Source organism: Clupea harengus, chromosome 2, assembly GCF_900700415.2.
Source record: "Clupea harengus chromosome 2, Ch_v2.0.2, whole genome shotgun sequence".
Taxonomy (NCBI): Eukaryota; Metazoa; Chordata; class Actinopteri; order Clupeiformes; family Clupeidae; genus Clupea; species Clupea harengus.
The window spans coordinates 24,250,761-24,277,694 of NC_045153.1; the positions used below are offsets into that span (position 1 = coordinate 24,250,761).

The 26,934-nt window shown below is 40.6% G+C and overlaps 4 protein-coding genes across 10 annotated transcripts; 1 reads left to right on the forward strand and 3 right to left on the reverse strand.

Moving 5' to 3' along the window:
• Positions 1-3,847: 3,847 nt before the first annotated feature.
• On the forward strand, positions 3,848-5,941 carry cdk5r2b (cyclin-dependent kinase 5, regulatory subunit 2b (p39)). The gene has a single exon (XM_012830325.3). The coding sequence runs from the start codon at positions 4,084-4,086 to the stop codon at positions 4,933-4,935; it is 852 nt and encodes a 283-aa protein (XP_012685779.1). The 5' UTR covers positions 3,848-4,083; the 3' UTR covers positions 4,936-5,941.
• A 3,687-nt stretch (positions 5,942-9,628) lies between these two features.
• On the reverse strand, positions 9,629-13,875 carry fev (FEV transcription factor, ETS family member). 6 transcript variants are annotated; one of them, XM_031557856.1, is made up of 4 exons: positions 13,777-13,873; positions 12,290-13,456; positions 11,765-11,836; positions 9,629-11,315 (listed from the first exon to the last, which is right to left on the reverse strand). In XM_031557856.1, the coding sequence occupies exons 2-4, from the start codon at positions 12,369-12,371 to the stop codon at positions 10,771-10,773; spliced, it is 699 nt and encodes a 232-aa protein (XP_031413716.1). In that variant the 5' UTR covers positions 12,372-13,456; positions 13,777-13,873; the 3' UTR covers positions 9,629-10,770. The 6 variants fall into 6 exon arrangements, with proteins under 6 accessions (XP_031413716.1, XP_031413730.1, XP_012685778.1 ...); XM_031557870.1 differs by having other exon boundaries at positions 13,301-13,335; positions 13,777-13,872; XM_012830324.2 differs by having other exon boundaries at positions 12,290-13,335; positions 13,777-13,872.
• A 1,148-nt stretch (positions 13,876-15,023) lies between these two features.
• On the reverse strand, positions 15,024-17,436 carry cryba2b (crystallin, beta A2b). Of its 2 annotated transcripts, none has more exons than XM_012830317.2 (5): positions 17,391-17,436; positions 16,929-17,115; positions 16,057-16,198; positions 15,606-15,748; positions 15,024-15,252 (listed from the first exon to the last, which is right to left on the reverse strand). In XM_012830317.2, exons 2-5 carry the CDS (start codon positions 17,090-17,092, stop codon positions 15,105-15,107), a joined length of 597 nt encoding a protein of 198 aa, XP_012685771.1. In that variant the 5' UTR covers positions 17,093-17,115; positions 17,391-17,436; the 3' UTR covers positions 15,024-15,104. The 2 variants fall into 2 exon arrangements, with proteins under 2 accessions (XP_012685771.1, XP_031435035.1); XM_031579175.1 differs by having other exon boundaries at positions 17,395-17,413.
• A 5,706-nt stretch (positions 17,437-23,142) lies between these two features.
• umps (uridine monophosphate synthetase) lies at positions 23,143-26,276 on the reverse strand. The gene is made up of 6 exons (XM_012830336.3): positions 26,058-26,276; positions 25,634-25,787; positions 24,827-25,498; positions 24,517-24,692; positions 24,156-24,270; positions 23,143-23,925 (listed from the first exon to the last, which is right to left on the reverse strand). The coding sequence occupies exons 1-6, from the start codon at positions 26,211-26,213 to the stop codon at positions 23,750-23,752; spliced, it is 1,449 nt and encodes a 482-aa protein (XP_012685790.1). The 5' UTR covers positions 26,214-26,276; the 3' UTR covers positions 23,143-23,749.
• Between the last annotated feature and the right edge of the window lie 658 nt (positions 26,277-26,934).

Genomic DNA, 26,934 nt, shown 5'->3' on the forward strand with positions numbered 1-26,934 from the left:
GGCATTAGTGGGAAAATCTGTTCTTAGTAAGATATATGCTAGGATCGGGTCTCCTATTGCGTGGGGTTAGGGTTATGCAAATGGTTTAACATAGCTAGAAAGTGCATGATGAGGAAATTATATTCTTACATTCTGTCACTGTGTGTTCCTGAGGATATGCATCTGAGCTCTGTTTTTTTTTCAAATGTAGACCACAGCTCCCCTGTATAAAAGGCACCACATCACTGTCAGAGGCAATTTGATGTGCTTTACATAAATAAAAGCAAAAGGAGCATCCAAAGGATAAAATAAAGACAAAGTGCTTAAGAGTGCAAGACAGTAAAAGAATAGAACCCTTTCTTAGGGTCCACACAAGAGACCGATAGAGTTGTTTTTAGAGAAAGGTAGCGTATCCTGAGGTTAGAACCTAAAAATAGGCCCACCAATAGAGGTTAGCTGAGATGCCACTTCCCCGTCAAAAATGGCAACATTTGGGGCACATCTGAGATCTCCTGGCAGTTTGTTCCAGTTACATGCAGCATAACAGCTACAGGTAAATGTACTCTCTGGGCTCTACTTGCTGACTCCATGGATCTAAGAGCCCTACTCAGTTTATATTCTTTAAACATATCAGAGATGTATTCTGGGCCTAAACCATTCAGTGATTTATAAACTAGGAGCAGCCCTTTAAAATCTATTCTGTAACTGGAAGCCAGTGTAAAGATTTTAGAACTGGAGTTATGTGCTCTGTACTCTTCGTCCTGGATAGAACTCTAGCAGCAGCATTCTGAATGAGTTGCAGCTGTTTAATGGTCTTTTTGGGAGGTCCAGTTACGAGACCATTACAGTAGGCCACCCTGCTGGAGATAAAAGCATAGATGAGCGTCTCTCTGTCTTTTTGGGACAACAAATATTTTTGATATGGCTGGTGAATATGAGATCTGAGTTTATTAGAACACTAAGATTCCGCATTTGATCTTTGGTGTTTAGAGCCCGATAATTTACTAATTTACTACTTGTCTTGTTGACAAACACAATAATCTCTGTTTCGTCCTTACTGAAGAAAATGTTGGCTCATTCAATTGTTTATTTTTTTCTAAACATTGACACAGTGTGTCTATTGGGCTGTAGTCATCTGGTGAGATAGACTAATCGGTGTATCATCTGCGTAACTATGGTGATCAATGTTCGTGGAATTTGACCAAATGCAGCTTAAAGTGATTGAACAGAAGAGGTCCAAGAACTGATCCCTGGGGGATTTTGATTGTCACAGCCAACCTATCAGATTCATAAGTGCTAATGATGACCCCGCCTTCTAAATTAGACCTGCACCAATAAAGGACTACTCAGGGACTACCCCAGTTTTTCAACCTGTCCAGCAGTATTCTATGATGTTTTACCTGAATCAGTATTCAGCCGTATATCATTTAACAGTTTTATAAGAGCTGTTTAAGTATTGTGGTTTGGTCAGAAGTCTGATTGTAATTCTTTAAAATTACCACTCGAGTAAAAAAAATTGCTGAGTTGATTGAAAACAACTTTCTCAATTATCTTAGCTGTAAAAGGAAGATTTGAGACAGGTCAATAGTTGTTTGGCACAGAGGCATGCAGAGTGGCTTAATGGCAATTGTTTTTAGTGACTTTGGGAAAATGCCTGATAGCAGTGAGCCATTAACTATTTGCTGCAAATCAGTTAAATGTTTGAAATTGAAATTATAAATTGTATAAAATTTTGACATTATAGAGTTATTTCGAGGTGGTCAGAGTTGTAAACAAGATTGTTGGGGGTTGTAAACGAGTCAACCGTGACACAAAGAGTTCTAGAGGGTATTGCTGATGTTCCTGTTAATCATCTTAGTGATTCTCCAGGGTGCTTTCTGTTTGCTCAAAGTTTTCTTGACTTTTACTGGTGCAACAACATCCATAACATTCAAACATTTCAAGTTCAAATTAGCTGTGCATAGCTGTGGCCTCCATAAACTGAGCTCTAGTACTCTCGTTTATGTACCTTTTTCTTAACAGAAACAGAACTTATTTGAACATGAGTGATCAGTAAGGAAAAGAAAAACAGAAATAATCATGATAAGTCCTTAACCATAACAGAAGGAAAGTCAAACTGATTTTTTCAGACAATCAAGGGGAAACCAGAAACCACGCACTTTACCCCAACAGGGTCTGTATCTGGACAGATGGCAGACCAGACTATGAAAAAATGCTGATATCAGTAATCGTACCAGTTCATAGACTTGCCTCATACAGGTCAGCTTAGGTTTGGAAGCCTTCATCCTGTAGACCATTAAGAAATCTAGATAACAGTTAATAGTTGAATATTGATAACCTTACATTTGTTTGATTCTCCTCTATGAGTACAGTGAAGACCAAATAAGCGGTGTGCTATCTCCATAGGATTCAGTGGAAAGTGTTGGCCCACACAATGGTCTATAGCAGGGGTTTTCAACTGGTTTTGTCCCAGGGACCACCATTCTGACTAGAAAGTAACAGATGTGCCTGCACGCGCGTGGGTGTTTGTAACCGCCGCCGCCACGCCCCCTCCCACTGCACAGATATTCTGCCTATAACACTTAAATATGTGAAATTATCAGGGTACATCGCTAGCCACCGCCTCGCCCCCTCCCCCTGCACAGATATTCTGCCTATAACACGATATGTTCATGATATTCAAGAGTAATCTGGAAATGTGTTGAAATATCAAAGCAAATTTATAAAACAAAAAAAAATTCAATGGTGAACTGATCAACATAGGCTCATGTCGCGGACCCCCTGCAATGCCGTCGCGGACCACCATGGGGCCACGGACCCCCGGTTGAAAACCCCTGGTCTATAGGCTCTCCCTCTGCCATACCTCTATTGCAATCTAGTTTTAAGTAGGTAAATCATCTTAACCTGTTAACCTTCCATATCTTTGAGTAGCAACCATGGAGTCCTTTTTTGAACTGTGAAGTGTGTGAAAGCCTTTTATCTGTAAAGAGGTCTCCCTGACACTATTTTTAGACGTTTCCACAGACAGTCCTAAAATAAGTGACTTAATTAACTTCTTACCTGTTCATGGATGCTTAAGGACTGTACTCCTCCCAAAGCTAATGAGGGGAAACTTTAAGCACTAGTCATGTAACCACTCTCCCTGCTTGCCTTGCCATGCCATGCCACCTAATTGGATCAGCTTTATAGGTTGCAGTCTTAAAATGTGCAGGTCTCAGATAACCCCTCTACCTGCATTTTATCATGAATGTGCCTTCTTTATTGTTATTTTAAGATTAAGTCTTCAAAAGTTACCAGTGCATTTGATCACGGAAATAATAAAGATGACGGACTATAAACTATGTGCATTCATGGAGCCCAGAACATTTTGTTTAACCTCGGTTTTGTGACATACATTCAGGTAGTCTTGGTGCTTAAGTCGTCTTATTGATGTGTTGTATTATCTAAGTAGTCTAAGCATAATCAGAAAAACTGGAATCATCTACAGTGATAGAAGTCAACTAAATGCAATACAAAATGTAATTGCATGTAATACATTGGTTTTAGAGGCATGTTGGTTAAAGAGCCACCTTCAAAGAACACACATTCAAAGGATAACACTTTATATAACAGATGCAACTTTTTAAGGGGATTTATTAATGACTAGAGAGTATATATGAGCAGAAATGTATAATGAACAACGTTCACAGGCTTGATTCTCCAAAAAACTAAAAATCAAATACTAATTTACAGTGGTCTCTCTAATTGGTCCCATTCCCAGTCAATCTTATGAGACGTCGTGAGGTTGGTTGGATCAGAAGGGACAAGTCACTAATCCCGGTTTACTGAGAGAGATTAGATTTGTGTCTGCTTTACCGCGAGAAGCTGCTCTTTAGAGCAGTTCTGACGCCATAGGTAACTGAAGGTCCCAATCGGTGTCAAAGAACAACAACTTGAGCGGGAAACTTGCTGTAACTCCCTGCATCGCCTCAAGAGCTGTCCCTGCAACACTACAAATGAGACGCACTAGGTTGCATTGAGTCACTGCGTGTTAGCGTGACATTTCTCTGCAGGTGGGAAATTACATCTTCGAAGCCCACCAAGTGTTGACGGCCAGCAGCAGTGATGGGAACCATTCTCTCATTATCTCCGACATCTCAGAAGACGACTATTGTGGTCGATGGACCCGAACCTAACGAGAAAAGCCTTAAGAAACATTCTGTCCTGGAATCAGCCTTGTCGTTGAAACGATTTGTTACCTCTTCGGCTAGGAGGAACATTGGCAAAAAAGTTAACCCGGATCCCCAGCAACTAAATAACGAAAATTTGAAAAAGGCACAGCACTTGAGTCCGAATCGCGAATCAGTGCCGGTACCGGCAGTACCTTCTCAGGATCCCCCCCTGACACCCTCTCAAAGTGGCAAAAAGGTCATTTCTGTGCAAAAACAACCGAGCAATTTATCCTTAGTCTCTCCCAGACGGGTGATCGTCCAAGCATCGACTGGCGAGCTTCTGCTGTGTCTCGGAGAATTTTTTTGCAGAAGGTGTAATAAGATCAAAGGACTCAACCCGAATGATATTATCGTTTGGTTCCGGAATGTAGACCGAACCCTTCTGTTACAGGGCTGGCAGGACCAGGGCTTCATCACACCAGCTAGCTTGGTGTTCGTCTACTTGATCTGTAGAGAAACTGTCACTGATAATGTTTGCGACCGTGGCGAACTTCAGGGCATCTTTCTTTCCTGCCTGTATATGGCTTACTCATACATGGGCAACGAAATCTCTTACCCCATCACTCCTTTCATGGTGGAGGGCAACCGGGATACTTTCTGGGATCTGGCACTAGGTATCATTGATAACATAAGTGATAAAATGCTGCAAATCAATATTGATCCTCATGTTTTCACTGAGGTGTTTCAGGAGCTCAAAGGCGAGGGTGAGACGAAAGACGCAAAGGGAAGTGACCTGGATCGTTGAGATATCATTTGAATGCTTTGTTGATTGTATGGACATTACATGATTTCTGTTTGTCTCAGTGGGGTGGCATATCCTGCAGGGACATTAATCTTTATTTTGCTTCAAAACAGTGTTAATACCGCTTGTTAAAATTTAGAAATCAGTGTTTGGGCACCAAGAGGTTTATATACAATATTTGCATGCTGAAGAGATTGTGGACTTTCCCATTCAACTGTATCTCTGTGGTACCATGCTGTGACGAATACTGCTTTAACTATGAAGTTGTGTTTCCATTCACTTTACTGTCTTTCGTTGTTCTTTAGAACACAAACATTTCAAGGCAGCGTTGTAAGGTTGACAAAGGGAACTATCCAAGGTGCTGGCCCGGGCCTGGCCAGAATGCAGGTCGACTTTGTTAAACTTCAAATAACTTTTGAAGACAAGATGTCCAATGTGCCAACAGACGTTGTTTGAAATAGCTCTTGACATATTTTATATTTATTGCTGATCTGAATGTTTTGTGGTTTTATTTGAGGCTCTATTGGTACATTTTAGCACTTTTTCTGAACCGGGAGAAATCAGTTAAACTGGTTTGTAAGTTGTTTAATATGCCTATTTTTGTAGGCCTGTTCACTAGAACAGCTAGACCATAATCCATTCCAGAACAATAACAGGTTTAATTTATTTTGCTGTAAACTGTGCACATGTGGTCAGGCATGTACGTGAGGTATTGTTAAGACCGAATACACTGCCCTGTTAAACCTTGAATCAACAGTTGCCCTCAGAGGGCATATAGCACAGTCCGCAACTCCTCTTAGACTGTATCACAGTGACAGGGGGGTTTACCTTGTTCTTTTCAACCCACTTGAATTACATTTAAAAAGTAATTTTAAAGGGAGATTTCACAGCCCTCTATAGGCAAATATTATGTACACAAGGTTTACTGTTACAAAATGTCGGTATGTATACAGAGTTTAAAAAACCTGCCGACTGCTGGACTCTTGAATAATAAAGGCACTGATACAAATACTGTATATTTCTGTATTCTTGTGTCTGTATGAGGCTTCCACATGCTTCATGGAGTTGCTAGCCTTGGTGCTTAATTTGAATATAACCATTATGTTTCCAAAAGAACACCATTATGTATATACCCAATGCCTAGGTTTTAGTCTATGACCTAATGATATAGGTTTGATGTAGATGTTAACCCTGACAAACTCATCACCATGCAACTGAGTCAACGTTTACTTTTTGTGGACCCATGATAATAACTATAGGCTATAACATTTGCTGCTGTTCAAGCAATTATAAGATGTCTTTATACAAATGATAGATTGCATGCTGTCTCTCAACCCTATTATGTGTCATCTATCAATTTCTAGCTGGTACTGATAAGCTTGCTGTAAGGACTCAAGCCGTTCGTCATGTCATGCCTGCAAAAGAAAGAATGAATGGATCCCCCAGAATTTGTGAATAAAACAGCCAGCATGAATGATCTTTTAGTTGATTGGATAGAATTTGCTGCAGTCTCTGCCTCTTCGCTGGTTCAGAGGAACGTGTGATCCAAGACCGCCTGCGTATTCTGCTCCTCCCGTCTCTATAGTAACCACAGGACCACTGAGCCTGAGTTACTGCCGACACTAGACATTATTGCATCGTCAGTGTAAACAGCTGGGTTTTTAGTCAATTGGAGCTCAACAGATTTGAAGATTTGAACAAACACCTGTCTTTTATTTACTTTAATTATGGGGAGTAAGTACTGCTGTTACACTTTCCATCAACATTACCACCACAAAATGAGAGGTTTAGAGGTGCTGCATAGTTAGTCCACATAATGCTTTGGACATCACAGCCATTGTGTTGAATGTAGAAAATGAACTTAAGGCTTTGTAATCTGGTATCTAAACTCAGCCTATGTCCTCTTCATTACTGCATGGAAAAGATAAGAGTGCATGGAAGTGAAAGTAATGAACATATGATCATACTGTCTGATCATGCCTAGCCTAAATTACCTGGAAAAACACCCCCCACTTAGATACACTATGTGCCTTCACTGACGTCACCTGTCAGGTTTGTGCACAGCAGGCCAAGCAATTAATAGAACATGGGATGATTATGCAATTCTCTATTATTCTATCTCTATACAATGTCACCTTCCCATGTTGTTGTTTGTCCCTGTTGTTTCTTTTCTTTTCTCCTTTTCAATCGAATGCAGTTGTTAATCTGTCAACAAGATTACTCCACTGTTTGCTGCCAGCTAAACCTTTAGATACCCAGCTATATGTGGGAAGTCTAATCTCACCTTATCCTTGCATGTATGGGTTGCTTCAGGTAAGAGTTTGTGTGCAGTGCTATTGGCCTGGCCTGAGTAATGAATGAGGAAATTATCAGGGGTTTCTCTTCTGTAGGTCAAATTCATATTTACCAGTGCCAGACCCATCAACCATTCTTATTTTTTTTAATCTAAAAACAAATTAAGCTTTGTATAGAAGTCTCTATCATTTTGATAACTTTTCACTAAAGTATCCCAGTGATCTCCACACACAAACCTTAATGACATGTTTTTCTCGATTCTGTGAGTCATCCAATTGTATAAGGTGTCGTTGGATTATGTGCTACGCAGCTGCTTATGTAAGTTTTGATGACCCTCACAAGTGACATGCCTTCCATTCATTATTTCACACGGAGGATGTTCTTATTTGTCTGTATTTGTTATCACTCTGGCCTTGGTGCACAATAGCAGTGACGGCTCTGGTTAAATGGCATAAAGAGCCCAAAGTAAGACTTTTTTCCATATTTCCCAAGAGGCTATATGTAACCAGAATAGCTGCATTTGTCCACGTTTTCTGTCTTCCTGCTTTTGTCTTGTGGACCTGAATAAGATACTTCAAAACTGAGGAATGAAAACACAATATATGAAAATCCAGATCAAGGACTTTTGCTGTCGCAAGACACCTAAACTGGGTTAATAACATTCCTCCCCATCTCTCTCTTCTGCTCTCCTGCCTCTTTAAGTGTGTTGTGCTGCAGAGGGATATTTTTAGAGACTGGGTAGGTGTGCTGTGCTGTGCTGTGACTGAACTCTTTGAGGGGCTTGATTGCAGTGCTTTCCATTGACAGCGAGTGAGTCAGAGAACTTGGTGATCTCCAGGGAGCAACGAGGCTGCACAGCAGACACAGCCTACTTGAGGAAAGCGCCTGCTCCACATTTCCCTTCAATTGTCTTTCGGTAAAGTCGGAGGTCCATTCAAGCCTGGCACATATTCTGGGTCTTTTTATAGGTGGCTCATACAGCTCCTGCTGATCTTAACAACAAACTGTTGTGCCAGTGTGAGGTTTATCACCACCATTTTTTTTTTTTTTAAATAAACTGAACCACAGAAATGTTTAGATCTATTTTCACTTCACTAGATGAGTCTGAATAAATCACTGAAGCACTGATTTGTCATGAGGACCACGCTGTGCTGTCGTCATGGTATCAGCATTAAAATAAGTACTTGACCCCTGATTTGTTTTTTTATGTCTAGTCTCACATGTGGCATGCCTCGTCATGGGAGTCCCACATCCCCACCTCCCCACAGTACTGTGTTATGTAAGAAAGGGGGATGAAGGATCATACTTAGGGCAGATTAGAGCCTTGCGTAGATTAACGCCTGTACTCCCACGAATACGGTATTCCCTGTTTGGAGCCTATTAAAAGACTGATTTAACCTTTTTCATTAGCAACATTGCTTGACTTCACCTTGTTTCTCTGAGCATTGAACATCCATGAGTATATATGTTCCAAGTGTTGCATGTTTTCTATGTGTTTATTGGTTCCAGATATACATTTGTATTTACATGTACATTTTCACTGCCATAGTTGTTGCTTTCCTTGATGAAAAAAAGGTGGGCATTAAGAACTCAGATTGTGGTCAATATTATATGACTTTAGTGTTATTCACTAACACTAAAGTCATATAACGACAGAACGACTTGTCTTGTTTTAATGAGCATTTCTTGCAATTGTTACAGGGAGTTAAATCTTTTCTTTAAACACTGTGCTTCTATAGTTGCTAGTTAGCCTCTCCTGGCAAAGCCCACTGGTGAGGCAGACAGAGGTCCAGACTTGAAATGCATTCAATGTGACAGAACAGGCATTAGTGTTGCCATCAATAGAGCCCGTTCCCTGAAGGTTCTATTGATATGCAAGTCACATAAACTGGATGGTTCCTTATCAGCCCCCTCCTCTCAATCCATACACAGTCATTACACATTTTCCGTGTGTCGTCTTTCATTTATGAAAACAACAAAATATAACGTTTTTTATGTCTTTAGCTGGCACATTGAGATCAAGAGGCAACACTTTATTTGCTATGTGCAACATCTAGGCCTAGGTTAAATAGTGTTATTATCTGGTAGGTTCTCCTAAAAAGTTGCGAATAATACATTTTGACAATGAAAAAACAACAACTCTCTTCTTGCCGTTTTATATTGTAGGTAACTGGAGTTGGCTGCTGGTTTTGTAACACAAATGGTGGACGTGTGGTGCCACCTTGTGGCCACTACGGTTTTAAATGTCCATGGTGCCTATTGACAATAAAATGGGCAGTATATGGGGTTGTGATCGACCTTACTTCAAGTCATTGACAAAGTGGCATTGAATAGATTTTGTCGGATAGGCTAAATAATGTTACAACTTGAAAGCAGGAAAAAATACCATTCATATAGTTTGCATTTTTTTCATCAAATCGTTTTTATTGTTAGATCTCCATAACCATCAATGTTGTCGTTTTACGTTTTACACAGAGGAAAAAGACAACAGTAAACTCTATAAAACAACTTCTTCTCAAAACATATCACAAACATAGAACTTTGACCATTAAATTAGTATATGCAAAGGCTACGTTAAATTTCGAATAAGAGGGCTTGTTAAGAACACTGTTGTCCACAACTGCACATTAAACTGTAGCCTCTAATATAAACCATGCTTGTAGTCATGTCAAATAAATGTCTTCCGAAAAAGATCCTGATATAAGAACAGTAGGCTAAACAGCCACATATAAAAACAATGGCAGGGTTAGGTAAAACGTAGACTAACAAAGAAAAACAAAACATTTGGTAAGCAAAAAAAAAGACACCCGCGTCGACCGGATGAAAAGGCAATGACGCAGTGAGGCTTCTGTTTCTGTGTTGGTCTGTTTAATTGGTAAGTCGGTGATGCCATTTTAATTTGAAAGTTTTGAATGATTTAAAAATGAGTCCTATAGTCATTTTGTTTGAATGTTATTCAGATTTAGTGATTATCATTAACTCCGCTTGAGGCAGAATTTAGCATAGCCAATGCTCTATGCAGTAAAGCCTACTGTATATATTGACAAGACCAGAAATATTGGTAACCTCCTGTGCATATTGCCATCTGCTTTTCATTAGGCGCTGTGATAAACATGACACAGGCCCAGTTGAACACTAAACTAGGCATACTGCTTCTTGAAGGTCTTGCTGATAAATATGAATATGAATATAGCCTAGGCTTACAACTGAAACCTAACAACTGAATATTCCAGAATAATAGGAGTGATTTTTCAGTTATAATGTGTACACTAACGTGTCAATAGGAGGCCTATTATTTTTTAGACGAAGTCTAATACTTTCCAGCCGTAAGATGGCGCTGATAGGCTACGTCTATCATCTCAGTAACAGTTATACGAAATTTAATATCGGATAACATCGCATATTGTTTTAAAGTGGACCAAGTGGTAATACAGGATATTGCTTGAGGGTGTTTGGGCAATGGGACATTTTCGATTAACATTAACTATTTTACATTCTCTTCGTGTATGCATTTGTATCTGATCTACCCCTCCAATTAGGTTCTCAGTTATAAGGACTGTTAATATTATTCAAATTATTTAAGTTGTTGATGTTGTTGACGCAGCTAATATGCGGCGCAGATACGGTGCCGAAGGGCCCTGGTTGCAGGTTGTGACTGTGGTAAAGAGTCGGCGGGGAGCCTGGCCAATATGAGAACCCAGAGTGGCCAACGCCTGGAGCCATCAGGTTGAGCTTGGAAATACCTGAAAACGGCAGTGGTGTGAAATTACTCTGCAACTTGTAAAAAGCTTGTTCGGTCGACGAGGGTTGACACACTTGTGCCAGCCCGTGAAAGTCAAACTTGTAGGCATAACGCTTTCCGTGGACCTTCGTCATGATGTTCTTGTCGTAGTAGTAGCGGAGAGCTCGGCTAAGTTTATCATAGTTCATATTAGGCTTGCTTTTCCTCTCACCCCAACGTCGGGCCACTTCGTCGGGGTCGATCAGTTTAAATTCCCCGTTGGTACCTTCCCAAGCGATGCAAGACATGTTGGAACTGTCTGACAACAGCTCGAGCAGAAACTGCCAGAGCTGAATTTGTCCACTACCTGAAATCAAATCGGATACTATGCAATGTAACATGCAAAAATAACATTCTAAACAGAAAACACACCAAAGAGAGCATGCACTGGGTTTAGGTTTAGATTACATCAAATAGGTTTAACAATTAAATTAAAATAAAATGATAATATGGTGGAAAAGAATGTATTTATTGCCATGACGAATAACTTTATAAAAATAAAAATAGCCTAATCTGAAAATATTACGCATAGGCTACAAGAAAATAAAAATTGTAAATAAACTGTAATTGTAACTTTATGTATTTCAAGATTCAAAGAACTATCACAGAATACACAGGTGCAGACAAACACAGATCATAAAGATATTTCTGTATCAAATATTTATGATAAAGTCTAATATAACTATGTAGACCTAATTTATGTTTAAAGCCCCATACTTTTACCCATATCCAGGCCACGCAAAAATAACGACTTACCTTTTTGCACTCCCGTATTCATAGGGCTCCATGATGAGTTTTTACTTTCTTTCAGTAGATTATCTGAAGGATCTGAATATAGGATTCATAACTTGATTAAAATGTGTTTAATGTCCAGGCTACACAGAAATACGAACACCGTGAAAACAATACCATGTTGCCTAAGTTAAAGCGAAGAAAATTGTTTTGAGTAGAATGTTATACCACAAAAAGTAAACGTTAATTCACAAAAAAAAAGTGTTATACATTTTAATCTATTAAAGGCTGTGATAGGTCTCAGAGTGCCGCGGTTCTCCTGGAGCCTCGGTTGCATTCCCTGAACTTGAGCTGTGAAGCCAGGAAACGCGTTCAGGAAAAAGGATATCCGATTTCCGACAAAAGAAGAGACGGGTTTCAGATTGAAAAGCCAAGCAATCAGTGCCCAGGAGCAACCCGGCATCCGAGAACTACAAGAATCGTCCACGGAAATATAATAGCCTTAGTAAGAACTAAAAATTCCAATTTTATACAAAAGTGCAAGTATACCTGAGAGATACATGTTAAACATAAGGTTTCCTCCGCAGTTCTGTCTCATTGTGTCTGTTGATCTGGAAGGGTTGGCTTTCATTCGGGTAAAGATTTTTATTAAACTTTATCTCAAAACTATGATCTGGAATAAATGGGAGACAGATTGAAGTTTCCAGGCAACTGTCACAAGCCCCATCTCTGAGACAATATTCAGACAGCAATTTCCTTTGGTGCATTGCTTTAATTAAAAGAGCAATTTACCTCTGTCATCCCTCCCTGTCTCCACAATAAAAGGGAGCCGATAGAATTCGGCCTTATCAATCCACCATCAGGATTTAATAAAGTTTCGGCGTTAAGATCAGAGTTTCTATGGAGAATTGAAGTGTTTGACATGGAAACCAGTTCAGATCCTCTCTCTTTTCCGCCTTTTTACCTCTTTGCAAACATAAAGGCCTGTTCCATGTTGGAATAGAGTATTTACCTTTTAAATCACGCTTGACCGAGTTTTAGCACACAAGAACATTTGGTCCCAGACATTACGGTTGCATGTGTCATATAATCGAAGTGAAACGTGGTCGTAAATGTAAAACCATGCCTTATGATTTTGTTGGCTCAGAATGATGTGCCATTAGCCCGTGACAACCCTATAGCCAAGATCAAATGGGCCCTGCACCTCACTGTGTTAAATAACGTACGTTGGCCTATAATGAATGCTATACCTATTATGCCGATAAAATAGATTAATTAAAAGTTTTCAACAGGGATTCAAAAAGAAATGCCACAGTGGCCTGCAACTTAGCCTACTCGGCTAAAGGTGACAAAAGACAGTGATGAAAGCCGTATGTAAAATGTAGATTTCTTTTATTACGAATATATGCATTACCCTTTTTATCTGATTACATTTTTGCATTAAATCTGTAGCATGACATTGAATTAAATAATTAATTGCAAAAGATAGTTTTACTTCCTGACATACACTGGGTTCCGTCGTCATATGTTGAAGTATTGATTGCGGTTTTTTTTTCTTACAGGCGTGATCCTTCGATCCAGATGAGTTCAGGATTCTGTCCAGAGGAGATATTTCAAGTAGGGAGTCATTGCATTCTAGCGACTTGATGCATCTACTCGGGTTTGTCTCCTGGTGTTCTGTCTCCAGCTTCCCAGACTTGCTTTAGCTGCCTGAGTCTTTAAACAGATCGCAGGCAACTTAAAACAAGCCTCGAATGCTAGACATTGATGCAATCACTTATAGGATTATGAACCGCAGTTATGGGAGCTCTGGTAGACCATACAGCCACCACATCTCCTTGCAGCCAACTACATAAGCAGATCACCACGGTCTCTGTTGACATTTATTAATTAAACTGAATTACCCGCACACACACAATCAATCATACGATACACATGCTTGGTTTGCTAAACTCAGAAAAGCTAAAATGTCAAGCTAACAGGTCATGGACTACAGCGGGTCATAGTTGCGTTAATTCTCTTGATTCAAATATTACCTTTCCATGGTCATTCACCCTCTCCTGTTACAAAAACACCCAGAAGAGAATTTAACCTCCCCTATCGAAAACGTGTTGGGGATTTAAAAAACTTCAGCAGTGTGCAGCAGTTATAATCAGCTGAACTAGAAGTGCGTGTTTGACAAAGGTGTGTATATAGTTGAACATTGATGAGGAGATCCTGGACTGGGCGTGGGACAATGTGTTTAAAAAGAAAGATCTGTTTCCAGGCCAAGACTGTGTGGATGTTTATGGTGTGACTGGAGCAGTTATTAGACAAACAAACAACGAAACGGATTCCCAACAGGATGCGCAGTGAACATGAGAGGTGCGCCAAACCGCCAGAAAACTATACAGCGGAAGTAAAGTAGGCCGTTGTTTTAGTTTTAAATTATTAAATATTTAAAAGTCGATGAAGTTAAGACATAATTATTTTGTTTTTAAACACTATGGAGTATAATGTAATAAAGGGATTAATTTAACAGTCCTGTGAATTTAGGGAATTTCCGGAAATGTGTAGACAGATGATAATCTTCAAACCAAAGGTCAGCACCTTGGACAGCTCAAAGCTTTATGAAATCCGCCATAACCATATGAATGTAGGCTACATGGTATGTAGGTTATCATGTCCGTGTGATGGTTGAACTGGGATATATAATATGGATAATTTTGAAATAATGAGGGCTAAACCAAAATAGAGGCTAGCAAATTCCACTGTTGAAATGGAATTCAATCGGAGAAACTGGAAAACAGACTAATCTGTCCCAGAAGACTACCATGCTGTTTGTGTCTTTCACCAATACTGTCCTTGGTGGAATTCAAAATTGTGGATTTTATAATATTGCATGCTGCACAACACAACATTGCAACAACAAATGGTGGAAGCATTAGCATAAGTGATCTTGTGCTTTTGTTTATTGGGAAGAAAATACAATCTGACAGGAACAAGACACATCCTAATCTAACATATAAATGTTCTTCAAATAAAATGTAAATATTCTGGTTGTAAATACTTTATTAAAAGAGGCAGTCTGTCTTCAAATCTATTAATGCTTCAAAAACCAAAGGCTTGATAATATAATAAAATGAGTACTGAATCATTAATGGTAGAAAGTGTAAAAAAACCGACTTTCTGTGGTGACACAAAAAAGGGAAAAAAAGAAACGATTAGCAGGGGAGGTCCACTTCTTTTGATAAGTGAATAATACTATTTTGGGTAAAAAAGCAAGGAATTGTCACAAGCACTATTTTTCCATAGTTTGAATAAAGTCTTTATTGCCTATTTTAATACATTTTATGGCATGGTAGGTACATAACAGCCGCCGGACTTACTGCTGGATTCTACGAATAGACTGGACCTGGTTGGTATGGGCCTGGGTGCTGAACTCATTGTAGTTTCTGTACTCTCCTTGGTGTCTGTCTCTCTCCAAGACGTACTGATATCCGCGGTAACCAGGGAACTGATAGGCGACCCAGCTGTGGAGGGAAAGGCCAGTGTTTCATTTATCACACGCTGTGAAAGGCCTGCCTGCACATCTATAAGATAACCTCCCTGATGTCTGGGCACAGACTCATTTTGCTATTGTCTTGAGGGAGTGCTGTGGGGATTGCTTCAAGAAATACACATAACACATAATAAGACATATCTTCCCTCAGTGTGAACGTATTATGAATGATGGCGCAGTTAAAAGTAAGCTTTGCAATTAAATAGAAGAACATAGAACGGTGTATGGCGGTTAGGGATCGGTGAGTGGCCTGAAAATATATTGACCAGGAAATGCATGTGTAGTGTGGAATATTCTAGAATGTGTGACTAAGGGGAGACTTACGCTCCAGAATTGACTTTCATGGAGGGGACTTCCTTGCTGCACCAGCCCATGGCCTGAAGGGAGGGGTAGTCATCGCTCATCTCAAACTTGCGCCCCTGGAAGTCTTCACACTCATAGAGTGTCACTTTGCTGTCACTGTGGTTCTGGTAAAATGGAGAAAACATAACATTACGTAACAAGTAGCATTTTTAACGAATGGGTACACAGAAATAATGAAAGTACATGTATGTTGGATTAACTAACTCTTTTTACAAAATGTGATTATAAGCAATCAACAAGGAAGTGTTTCCCAAGAAGCTCGTATTGTATGTATAGTGACACAGCACTACAACATCAGTGTTTATGTGTGTGTTTGTATGTGTGTGCATGTGGGGGGTGTCCACGTTTGTGTGTGTCTCTGTGTGTGTACACATCCTGCATAGTAAAGCTATGCTTTCTGAATAAAACTTACAGCGCACTTAATTGGTCTGAAGGAGAGCATGTGCTCGGTTCTGTAACTGCTGTTTCCGCTCCAGGCTTCATATCGGGGATAATCACCCTTCTCTAGGATGAACTGCTGACCCTGATATTCAGGATACTCATACCCGACCCAGCTGGAAAGACAGACAGAGGGATAGAGAAAAACAAATGGAGAGAAAGACAGAGAGAGAGAGAATTTTAAGAGGTTTTGCTGGCAGGTAAAAAATAGTTAAAAATCAAATAGTTAGACCACAATGCCCAACACCCACCAACGAGTGAGGCCCTGCTGATTGGATCACAAAGGCTAAAGCAAACACTGCATGCTTTTGCCTCGCTTTGTTTCCCCAGAGCCTTTGTCTGGCAATCAGTCACTCCACCTCTTGTCTTCATATCAGACAGCTGGCCTTTCAGCTTTTAGTTACCACTACGCCCTGCTTTTCATTTACCAACATATAACCATTATTTTTTCCTTTTCTTGACATCATATCCTGACTGTGTAGTTGTAAGACAGAGTCAGGCCGTTGCATGAAATACATTAAGTAATAAAAAAGCACATATGTAACTACTGTTAAGCTTCTCAATTAGACTGTTTGACTGTATGAATATAATAAAATCACATCACATCTATGAATATACAGTCCTCCAGCTGTAGGTAAATGAAAACTGTGGCACTTTCCTTACAGACCAGCATGAGAGACTGCAGCATGAGAGACACAGCTGTAGTGACTCTTGTCCACAAATTAAGTCCAAGAATGTGTGGGCATTTATAACCTGATAGTCCTGCCACACTGCTGTAGTTGTCATTGCTATCGCCAGAAGCACAGGTGTATCCCAGCGAGTGAAAAAATCCAGTGACAGACTTACGCGCCATTTTCCACCTTGATGGAGCGGATCTTCTGGAATCCCCTCTCCATGATGTTCTGACACTCCAGCATGAACTCACAGCGCTTGCCCTGGAAGTTCTCCTCCTCCCAGACAGTGATTCTCCACTGTCCCATCTGCTCCATCATCTGTTGTTGTGTGTTCATGGTTGCTGTTGTCACCAGTCTCCCTACCAGTAGGACAACAAGGAATACCAGCAGTTATTCACCCAGACTTTGGGGAGACCAAAAGAAGTTCACAGATAGCTGATGTGAACCTTGATTCCTGGACAAGGAGTACCTATGTAATTATAGTTCAAGAGTGAGCTCTCAGTCTTTTGAGTGATTTTTTATCTATGTTTAGTTTTTTCTCAAAGGTGAAAAGCTGCTTTGTACTCTTTGCCAATGTGCAGGAACCAGATGTTCACAGTTGACCAAGACACAGTGGATACAGTGGCATACTCACGCACAGAGGTGGGACAGATCCAGTCTAATCAATGTCGGGTTGCTGCCTTTCTCCGGTGTTTTTATAGGACCGGGCCCCTCGGCTGGCGTGGAATGCACACCAGCCCTGCACACTCAGCAACCCCCCGGCTGAAAGACTGCATTAGACGGGCCATTGTGGATCTGTGCGGGGCCCATTGTTGTGGCCCCAGATCCACTGACTCATCAGAATGGCCCTGAGTGCCCCGTGCCTGACCGCCAGCCGGGCACAATGGCAACACACTGACATGACAGTTTGATTGGAAAACAGGGATAATGGGAGGGCATTTGGGGAGATTAGGCCCCAGTGGTGGGTTCTGGAGCAAGAGGGGACCCTCCCTGAGTGGCTCAGTCCAGTCCACGGGCTCAAAACACTGAGCCCGGCGGCTTGGCGCTCTCTTATAGGACGCCACACTAAACGCCTTTCAGCCGGGTCTGGCATGGGAAGGCTTCTTTGTGACGTAAGCACATTTAAATGGACTGCGCTTTCATTGCCGCGCTCATTTGTTTGCAAACAGATCAAGACAATCACAGCACAGCACTGAAAATACAGTAGACAGCACCCAAGATTTCATATTTTTTTTTACCAGCACTGAAGTATATAAATATATATGAAAATGAAGATTACATGTACATCTAGTCATTTAGCAGACACTTTTGTCCAAAGTGACAAAGATATATATGTTATATGAATGTAACATCTTTTCATTTTGATTTTAGTTAGTTATGTTTAATAGAAATAAGGAGATAATTTGCATTTTGTGTTTGTCAAGCAAACATAATTGAGCTGACAAAACAAAGACATGACACACTTGTTCATCTTACTTACCCAACATAATTGAATGTCTAGTGTACCTGTTTCAGACGACATCTTGTGGTGTGTGGCTTCATTGCATGGATTTCTAAGGTCTGCCAGACAAAATGTTGTATCTGCACAATCACAGCATGCACATGCAGAAATGTACAATGCAGCTGCATGCATACAGAAATGCCTGTGTGAATTTGTTTGTGTGTGTGTGTGTGTGTGTCTGTGTGTGTGTCTGTGTGTGTGCATCTGATCATCTGATCTGGTCATGATGCTAACCTGTGCAGCGGTGTTCACCATAGGGCAGGTGGACTCGTGCAGCTGGAGGCAGCTGGTGGCCTTTGATCTCAACCCTGAGTGATTAGATCTGTCATCTCATCAGCTGAGGCCTCATTTCACTGGAAAATCAGAGAGCCTCCCTCATTTACATCCAGCACGTCCCGCACTGACCAGGAAACACAGCTCTAGTGTCTTATCTCCCACACGACGCACAATAGGGCATCTGTCACTGGGCTTTTTTGTATTTTAATTTATATCCTCAAGCACAGATTGTAAGACCGAACTAAATTTAGGGGTTGACCCGTGATGTTCATTTCACAAATGTTTTATGCCAAAAGGATTTTTTTTTTAAGGGGATGGGTGGGAATACAGCTTCATAGGACGTATACTCATTCCCTGTGGTGTTCCAACAGTCGTTAAACCAGGCGTGCATCCAGCACAGCCATTTATCTGTAAGATACAGAGTCAGTTTAAATGGCATCAGTAACCTGTTTCCAATAGCATCGTACAATTGTATTCAAAGACATATTTCAACACATATTCAAAGACTTATTCAAAAGACATACTTTTTTGTGGCATTGTGTACCTGTTTGCATGTGTGTGTGTGTGTGTGTGTGTGTGTGTGTGTGTGTGTGTGTGTGTGTGTGTGTGTGTGTGTGTGTGTGTGCACCCATGGATAAACCTTTTAGCTCCAGATTCTCCATGACAACACCAGGTCATGTTTTCCAGACTGACATTACACTGTGAGAGGGCCAGTGTGTGTGGAGTATATCCACAGGAGCATAAGCTCTCAGCAAGAACATGCCAAAATGGATGTATAGGCGCAGTCCATTTGCCATTTCTTCTCTGTTGTTTTCCCCTCTACTGGCAGCTATTGTGTTTTAATATGTGGCCTGAGGGAAAAAAAGTGCAGTTGACTAATTTGACCAGTATTCATGCCTAATCAGAAAGAAATATAATCCATAAGTGCCATACTTAATTTTTACTTAAATCAAGAAAAACAACATCTGTTATCATCTTTAATATTTTATGAAAAATGATCAAGTTATTGATAATGTTACTAGCTGTATGTCACTGGGAAAACAAAACTGTTGAAACAAGCTAGTAATAGTAAATATTTAGTCTACTGGCACAAATGGACAGGTGTGAGGGCTGTGCTTATTTGGTTTAATATCGGGGCGCTCCGTTTGAATAGTCAGTGAAGAGATAACAAATGACCCTGTGCTCCCCGTTTGTATCTGCTGCCATAGAAACTAATCCACTATCTCACAACAAATTTGAACTGGTTCTGGCAGACCATGCAGGAGACATCTGCTCCGTGAATGAATTGTTGGTAACAGACTATGGCGGACAGGATTTAACCAAGGCCAGACCAGCGCGGCAGGTAAAACAAGCCAGTCTCACCCACGTAAGCCAGAGGGATTTACATATTTCTCTGGAAATCTCTTAAAGTCACAACGGCACTTTACTCAGCTCAGGTAACAGCTTTCCATGATAGTACTGAAGGTGGATAGGTCTGTCTCACAAACAAAATAAGCCTGGAAAAATATACACCTTATTTAAAAAACAGAACAGGACTATCATTTTAATTTTGTCATACTTCACTGTAAATGGCAACTATGGAATGTTATTGGTTTACAAATCAAATATTTCACCATCCACGTTTTAACGGGAAAATGTACTCTCAAGTAATATGATTCTCCCATGTTTGAAGGAACCATTAGCTGGCAGTTGAGATGGTAACCAGGATGTAATCTATTTAATCATGTTCTCCTGACTTAAATAAATATTTGCCAAACTGTGTCATGTACACAAGCAGGGTTATAATGTATGCAACAGTCTTTCAAAAGGTTGGGTGAAATGTTCACTTTACATGATAATCCATGCCGTGTTATGACTTTGAATGAGCACTCAAATTCAAAAGAAAATGCAGAACAATCAAGTTTGTTATGGAGGAATAAACCAGGCATTTTAATATTCTTTTTATTACAAGTAATCGGTATGTGAAGCCATATTTTTTAGCCATGTTTATTTTCTTCTCAGTGTCCTTGGATATGTCTCCCATTGAGATGCTTTGAAGGCTAATGAAGAGACGCTGTGTGTGTAAAGAGTAGTGTGTATGTGCAGTGTTATATTTATGAGTAGGCACTGCTCTCACTTTGTCCATTGTAACCTAACATCTGTTATGGTGGGTCAATTTGACTCAGAGATTTGCAAGGTAACTGAAACATGACTTAGGTCTATACATGATATATAAATAATATACATATATATATATATATATATATATATATGTATAATGCATATTTATTTGAAATGGGGATGTGATTAGTTCACCATGATTGGCCACATCAGCGTGATTTGCTGACCGACTTTACTCCTAATAGGCCAATAACACTAGGCCCCTCATGCATTTTTGTCTAACTTGGATTTTATGTCCTACACTTGGGTGGCATGTCCACCCAGTGAACATTTATTTTAAATGATTGGTATTTGAGTGCCAGAATATGATTTGTATAAATGATGTAATTTATGCAATGTAATTTGCAATGTCATTTAATTTGTGAGGATGGATCCCATAAAATAATCTCTGGTAAGTTTGTCAGGTAAAGCTAACAAAATAAAGTATTAGTCAAAAACACTGTCTGCCAAAAGTCTGCTCCGCAGGTTTTCTTTTGTCTCTTCAAGCTGTTAAAAATCTGTACCTGCTTAACGCGAGCCGAACGAACAAAACTTCATCTTCAGGTATTGTGCGTGTGGCTCAGCGTGAGGCAAATACAGAAGACAGCCGTTTCCACATTATGTCAATCAGCATCGTCTCACAAGATGTGAGTATGGTGAATGCTGTCCAAATCATTGGCTAAGTCCATGCCAGTATTGTTCCCACAGGTATCCCGGTCTTTCCGTCCTAAATAAAAGAAAGGAAATATAAGTCGACGTTAGAAACAGCTGTCGGATGAGCTCGTATCAGGAAACCAGTTAGAAACTCACCTGACACTAGATTTCCCAATACCATACCTGACCGCTCTTGGAACGGCGACTGCATGACCCTTGAGTTGAACCTATGTGGGTCATGTCAACTTTATATAGAGGGGAAATGGTTTGCTGTCCTACAATGTCTCTTTTCCATTTTATCGACAGGTCTTAAAGGGAAAGGATTCTCTGCCGAGGACACCTGTCGTGTTGCTCTAAGCCAATATTGACACAAGAGTCAGGGGGAGGGAGGGAGTAGATTAGGTCCTCTGTAAATTGGCAGTCATGACTATGCAAACTAGCGCGCAAACTTCCGTTAAAATCGATGGAACAACGGGATTGGCTGATTTTTATTCACAAGTCCCAAATACTGTTATTTGAGAGGGACACTGAAAGATGTCGTCATTATACGTTTAAGGTTGGGTGCGGGACAGGTGGTACGCAAATTACCCACCTGCCTTTCCCTTTAAGTTTGCCCGTATGAGCAACATGCGTGTAGACAGGGTAGGCTATTTTCTGCAAAACGAGCTACAACATTATGCTGTCTTTGAATGAAATAATAGCCTACTGCATATACTTTATAAACCTGATAAAAACCTTTCAGTTATGGGCAAAGGAACATTAGAGCATGGGCGGCTGGAAATTTGATCCATTCATAGATTAGAGCCACATTTACATTGCAACCTTTATTGACTGTCTGTAGCCTAATAGCCAACACAAGCCTATTAGGCCCTCCAAAGAAAGATCTGTGGTGGGGAAACAGCATCTAGGTATGTGTAGGCTACATTTGCATCGTCATGTGAAATGTCAGAACGAGAGATTTTTTAGGGACAATAGTTATTTTGTGCCGTTATAACCCTTTCACCCAAAGGATTCTAATTTACATTCTTCTGTTTGGCAGTTTCCGTTTTATTCAAAGGGAGTTGCAAATAACGCGCGAGACATTCAAAGAGCCGATTGAGGAGAAAACACAAAACGGAAATATCTCACTGAAAATGTAAGAAGTACAAATATTAGTTCTTCTTCTTCTTATTATTATTAATAATAATATATCGGTTAAGCATGAAAGTGTGTCAAGGGTGGTCATCGCGGAAGAGGTGGGTCTTAAGCTGTTTTTCAACATTGGGAGAGATTCGGCAGAAAGCGTGCTGGATCACTCATTCCCCACTCACGCCGTGGGTGGGACCACTGCAGGTAGAGTCTCATCATTCAGGAAAATATCTGGATTACATGGAAATCTGACAGCATGTGACTTGGAACAATATCTGAGATATTGAAAACTGAGAAATAGGAGGCTGGCTACAGCTTACATATAGTCTGCATATGTTTGTGCACAGACGTTTAATTTGTACGTCATTTACAAGAACGTAGCAGTGGGAAAAACAGCCCTCTGTCACCTTATAGTTACTCAAATACATATAAAACACTCAAATTATGATGGGTATTCCTTGTAATTCAGTGAAATGCTCTTGGGACCAATAGCTTTTCAGGAAGAATACTAGGTTCCGTTATTCATATTACTAGTAATATTGTGACTCATGACATATTATACCATGTCTGGATAATGTGACAGTTTTTTGGCCTCACAATTTTGAAGTGGAATTGTAAAAAAGATTAAACCTAATGCCCTTGCACCACCTACTGGTGCTTGACACACACTGTAATAATCTACACAACACAGATTCAAAATACAGTTTACTCTTATTGCCTGTTCTTGACAAATTGGCAGGACAACCTTGGCATGTCTCAAAAAATACATACATAGTACTTTGTGGCATTGTATCGTGACGTTCTCATACCAGAGTGGAACAAATATTCTCAGCTACTGAATTCCTTAGCATAGTAATAAAACCACAATTTTTAAAAATGAAAAACTTTCTTTTATTGCAGTAACAGCTGAATGCAATGCAATAGAGTGTGCCATTCTTCAGTGTTTAGTGCAATACCGACCCAAACACAATAAGTGGAGGGAGTATACTGAAAAGTGTCCTTGCTCCCATGGACTAAATAAGGCAAGGTAAGCAACAAGTTGGAGGGAATAAATTCAGGCCTAAGACTACACTGGTTATGTAAAAACCTGAGGAGGTTATTCTAGGGATGTAATATGGTCCAAGCAATTGCAGTTTCAACATTTCCATTACTGGTTATGTTGTAGAGGTCAAAATTCAAAACCACCATACACACAGGAAATCAAAGAACATGCCTAGCCTCTAGTATAATAACGTGTGCTCTACAAAAAGGCTGGATGAAGAATGTAACATATGGACGTCTGATTACTAGATATTTCAGTTGGTCAGAGACAGTCTCTTCAGGTAAGACTCCCATCCTGCTTTTCTGTACGCCTCAGCAGCAGTCACCCGATCAGCAGCGGCCAGGATTCCTCGTCCAACGATAATAACATCAGAGCCCTTTTTGCAAATCACTTCCTCAGGGCTGGTGTACTGCTGTCCAAGGGAATCACCTAAAAAGGAAAAAGCCAAAGAAAGGACACGTTTATAGGAAGTGTAAAGACATTACTTAAAATGTCACAATGTTGTGACTTGCAATTTCCAAAATGACAAATAATTTATCTAATAGCTTAAATCAGCAAACAATGCTAAAATAAGCTATGAGAAAAAGAAATTAATCCTATAAGTCAAAACGCTGCTTTCTTCATGACTGCATTGGTATTCATTTTGATTATGGCTTCACCTCCTGACTGCATGTGTACTCCTGGGGTCATGTGGATGAATTCGGGTTTGCTGCTGATCCTGGAGCCACAGATGAAACCAAACACAAAGTCAGAGTGGTCATCCGCCATTTTCACCTGAGGGAAAAGAGAAACGATTCTTACTTCAAAATATAATTATACAAACCTCAAGAGAATAAATGAACCCATAGTTCACAATTTCTTTCAAATTAAATGCAAAAGGGGGTTGTGTGTGTGTGGAGTGAGAGAGAGAGAGAGATTGAACAGGACAAGCCTGGCTACAAACTGTATCCCTTTTGGCTGGGAAGTATTATGCTCCTGGGAACATACTGTTCTCAAATCCTTGTATGAAACAAAGCTTACCACAGCTTGAGTATACGCCCCTGTTGCTAGGGAACCTTGGGAGCTCATTTCGGCAATAAGCAGACAACCACGGTCCAGCGGCTTCCCCACTGCTTCAAGCCCCTTCACCACCCCTGAGCCTGGCACCGCATGAGCATTTATGACGTGGGACCAGGACGCAATCTGATAAAGCCCACCTGTACCAGACACAAAACCACACTCAAATACAAGTACACACAACCTTCAAAATAGTGTGTTAATCTCTCAGTGCCCCTGCTCCCTCCCTCTTCCAGGTTAAAACCATAGAAATGTTGCAGCACAGCACACTCACCTTCATACTGATGCTTCACTGTATTGCCGATGTCTGCAAATTTACGGTCCTCGAAGATAAGGAAGCTGTGCTTGTCGGCTAGCTTGCTGAGCCGGCTGGTGACGTCCGGGGTGAAGTTGTGCAGGATGTCCACATGGGTCTTCAGCATGCAGATCAGAGGGCCCAGAGTGTCAGCCACCTCCAGGAGCTCCTTTGCGTCCGTCACATCTGCGGACACGCACAGGTTGCTCTGCTTCTCCTTCATGAACCGCAGCAGGCGGGAAGCCATAGGGTGGATGTGTGGGAGTTGGACCCGGGCCTCATAGCTGAGGCTTTTACATGGCTTCTTAGCTGCCGGAGAACCGTTTTTCTCTGTAGGTCTGAAGGTGCTATTTTCATGGATGAACCGCCTAACGCTCTGAGCGACTTCAGCTTCGATCCGGCCAGCCTCCAGGAGCACATCCAACAGTTTGGAGATTGAGATGATCGAATGGAGTGTGATGCCGTCCTTGGCGAGCCTGGCCCGACCTCCCTGCTCACGGTCCATAAGCACTACTGCATCAGTGACTTTCAGACCCTCCTTCTGAAGTACCTCGGCTGTCTCAAACACACTGCTGCCACTGGTCACTACGTCCTCTACTATCAGACATGTTTCACCAGGGTGAATCTTACCCTCGATCATGCGTCCGGTTCCTGAAACCAAGACACCAATGCAGAGAGAATTTACAAACCAACGAGAACACTTGTTGACAACAATCAAAGACCAGTACATTTATATTACAAGGCAATTTATGTCAATCTGTAAGCACAGAGGTAACGGTTTAATACCATAATCCTTGGCCTCTTTCCTTCGAATGAGCATTGGCAAATCATTCTGTGAACAGATTATGGTGGCCAGTGGTAGTGCAGTATACGGGACGCCACACACAGAATTAAAAATCACTCCCGCTTCTTTGGCACGCAGGAACAAAAGTCTTGACACCTGTCGGTGATATTGAGGGCACACATTGTTAGCAGCTACAAAAAAATAGAATAAAGTCAGTTAACGTAACTTGCTAACTTTACTGATCCCAAGATATCTGAAATAAGACTCAATGACTGCCATGCATTGCTGACATAGATCAGCTGTCATGTTGAGTAAGCAAGACTGGCTGAGAAGTTAATCATCCAATAACACCAAACTTATAACACTGTGGCTGCCCCTTTCACTTGGGTCCTCTACTCGTAACACGTGCTTGTCAAATTGACTCACCTCATTCATGAGAGATGGATACGAAACAATAACCCTGAGATCAAAGTAAATAGGGGAAATGATTCCACTCTTTAGCTTGAAAGTCCCAAATTTGACTCCCTGGACATCGTGTAGCTTTAGAATTAAACTATCAAGACTAACGTTAGTATGATCCATTTTTGATCACTCCAGCAAAAACCTTAGCTGCGAACTACTTCTTCTTCTGAATCATCAACAACGCTCCGTCACCAGTTCAAATAGACCTTTACCGCCACCTACCGAAAATGTCAGCTATTATAGATTCGACAAAGGGAATGGCTGGACAAAGAAAAGTTACTGAGCATATCAGATTCACTGTTTTTTCCCCACAATGATCGACTATGTTGTTTTATTATATTTCCATAAAGTGTATGTCATTTATATAAAGTCAGTGTATGTCATTTGAAATGTTGTTGCAGATACGGAATAGCTTAGTTGGGAAGAGAGTTGGCCTAAAGCCAAGGTAAAAGTCTCATATCTGATATCCGCGTCGGTGTCCTGTTTGTCCCGTCGGGATTTATTTTTCGACAATGACTGCCGGACTATACATTATCCCTTGCTTAATATTCCTTCTAAGGTAATAACTTAATTGAGTAATATAACCTGGTTAATAATTTAGAAGGATTTATTTAAGTAGGATTTGTTAGGAGTTAGTTAGAAGTTAATAAAATTCAACGAGTAAAAATACATGGGTCACATTAAAATATTTCCCATCAGGCATAAAATGCTACTCTAAAATGCCCAAAAAGTGCAAAGGGAATAACGGGGATAATGACCGTGACAGACCTATGGAAATCTGGCAGATAGAGGCAGGCTGCCATTTTTGGTTGGTCAAAACCTGCAAATTAACCTCTGCAGT

What these genes read in the sequence shown, in the direction of transcription:
- cdk5r2b (XM_012830325.3), top strand. Translation starts at nt 4,084, where the DNA reads ATGGGAACCATTCTCTCATTATCTCCGACATCTCAGAAGACGACTATT.
- fev (XM_031557853.2), bottom strand. Translation starts at nt 12,203, where the DNA reads ATGCCGGGTTGCTCCTGGGCACTGATTGCTTGGCTTTTCAATCTGAAA. An exon ending in AGCCTTTAATAGATTAAAAT is followed by an intron (nt 11,837 to 12,010) that starts GTATAACACTTT and finishes TCCTATATTCAG; the next exon opens with ATCCTTCAGATAATCTACTG. An exon ending in GAATACGGGAGTGCAAAAAG is followed by an intron (nt 11,316 to 11,764) that starts GTAAGTCGTTAT and finishes ATTTGATTTCAG; the next exon opens with GTAGTGGACAAATTCAGCTC.
- cryba2b (XM_012830317.2), bottom strand. Translation starts at nt 17,092, where the DNA reads ATGAACACACAACAACAGATGATGGAGCAGATGGGACAGTGGAGAATC. An exon ending in TCAGACCAATTAAGTGCGCT is followed by an intron (nt 15,749 to 16,056) that starts GTAAGTTTTATT and finishes CCATTTTACCAG; the next exon opens with AACCACAGTGACAGCAAAGT. An exon ending in ATGAAAGTCAATTCTGGAGC is followed by an intron (nt 15,253 to 15,605) that starts GTAAGTCTCCCC and finishes TTCCCTCCACAG; the next exon opens with CTGGGTCGCCTATCAGTTCC.
- umps (XM_012830336.3), bottom strand. Translation starts at nt 26,213, where the DNA reads ATGGATCATACTAACGTTAGTCTTGATAGTTTAATTCTAAAGCTACAC. An exon ending in ATCCATCTCTCATGAATGAG is followed by an intron (nt 25,788 to 26,057) that starts GTGAGTCAATTT and finishes TATCACCGACAG; the next exon opens with GTGTCAAGACTTTTGTTCCT. An exon ending in AGTGAAGCATCAGTATGAAG is followed by an intron (nt 24,693 to 24,826) that starts GTGAGTGTGCTG and finishes TGTCTGGTACAG; the next exon opens with GTGGGCTTTATCAGATTGCG.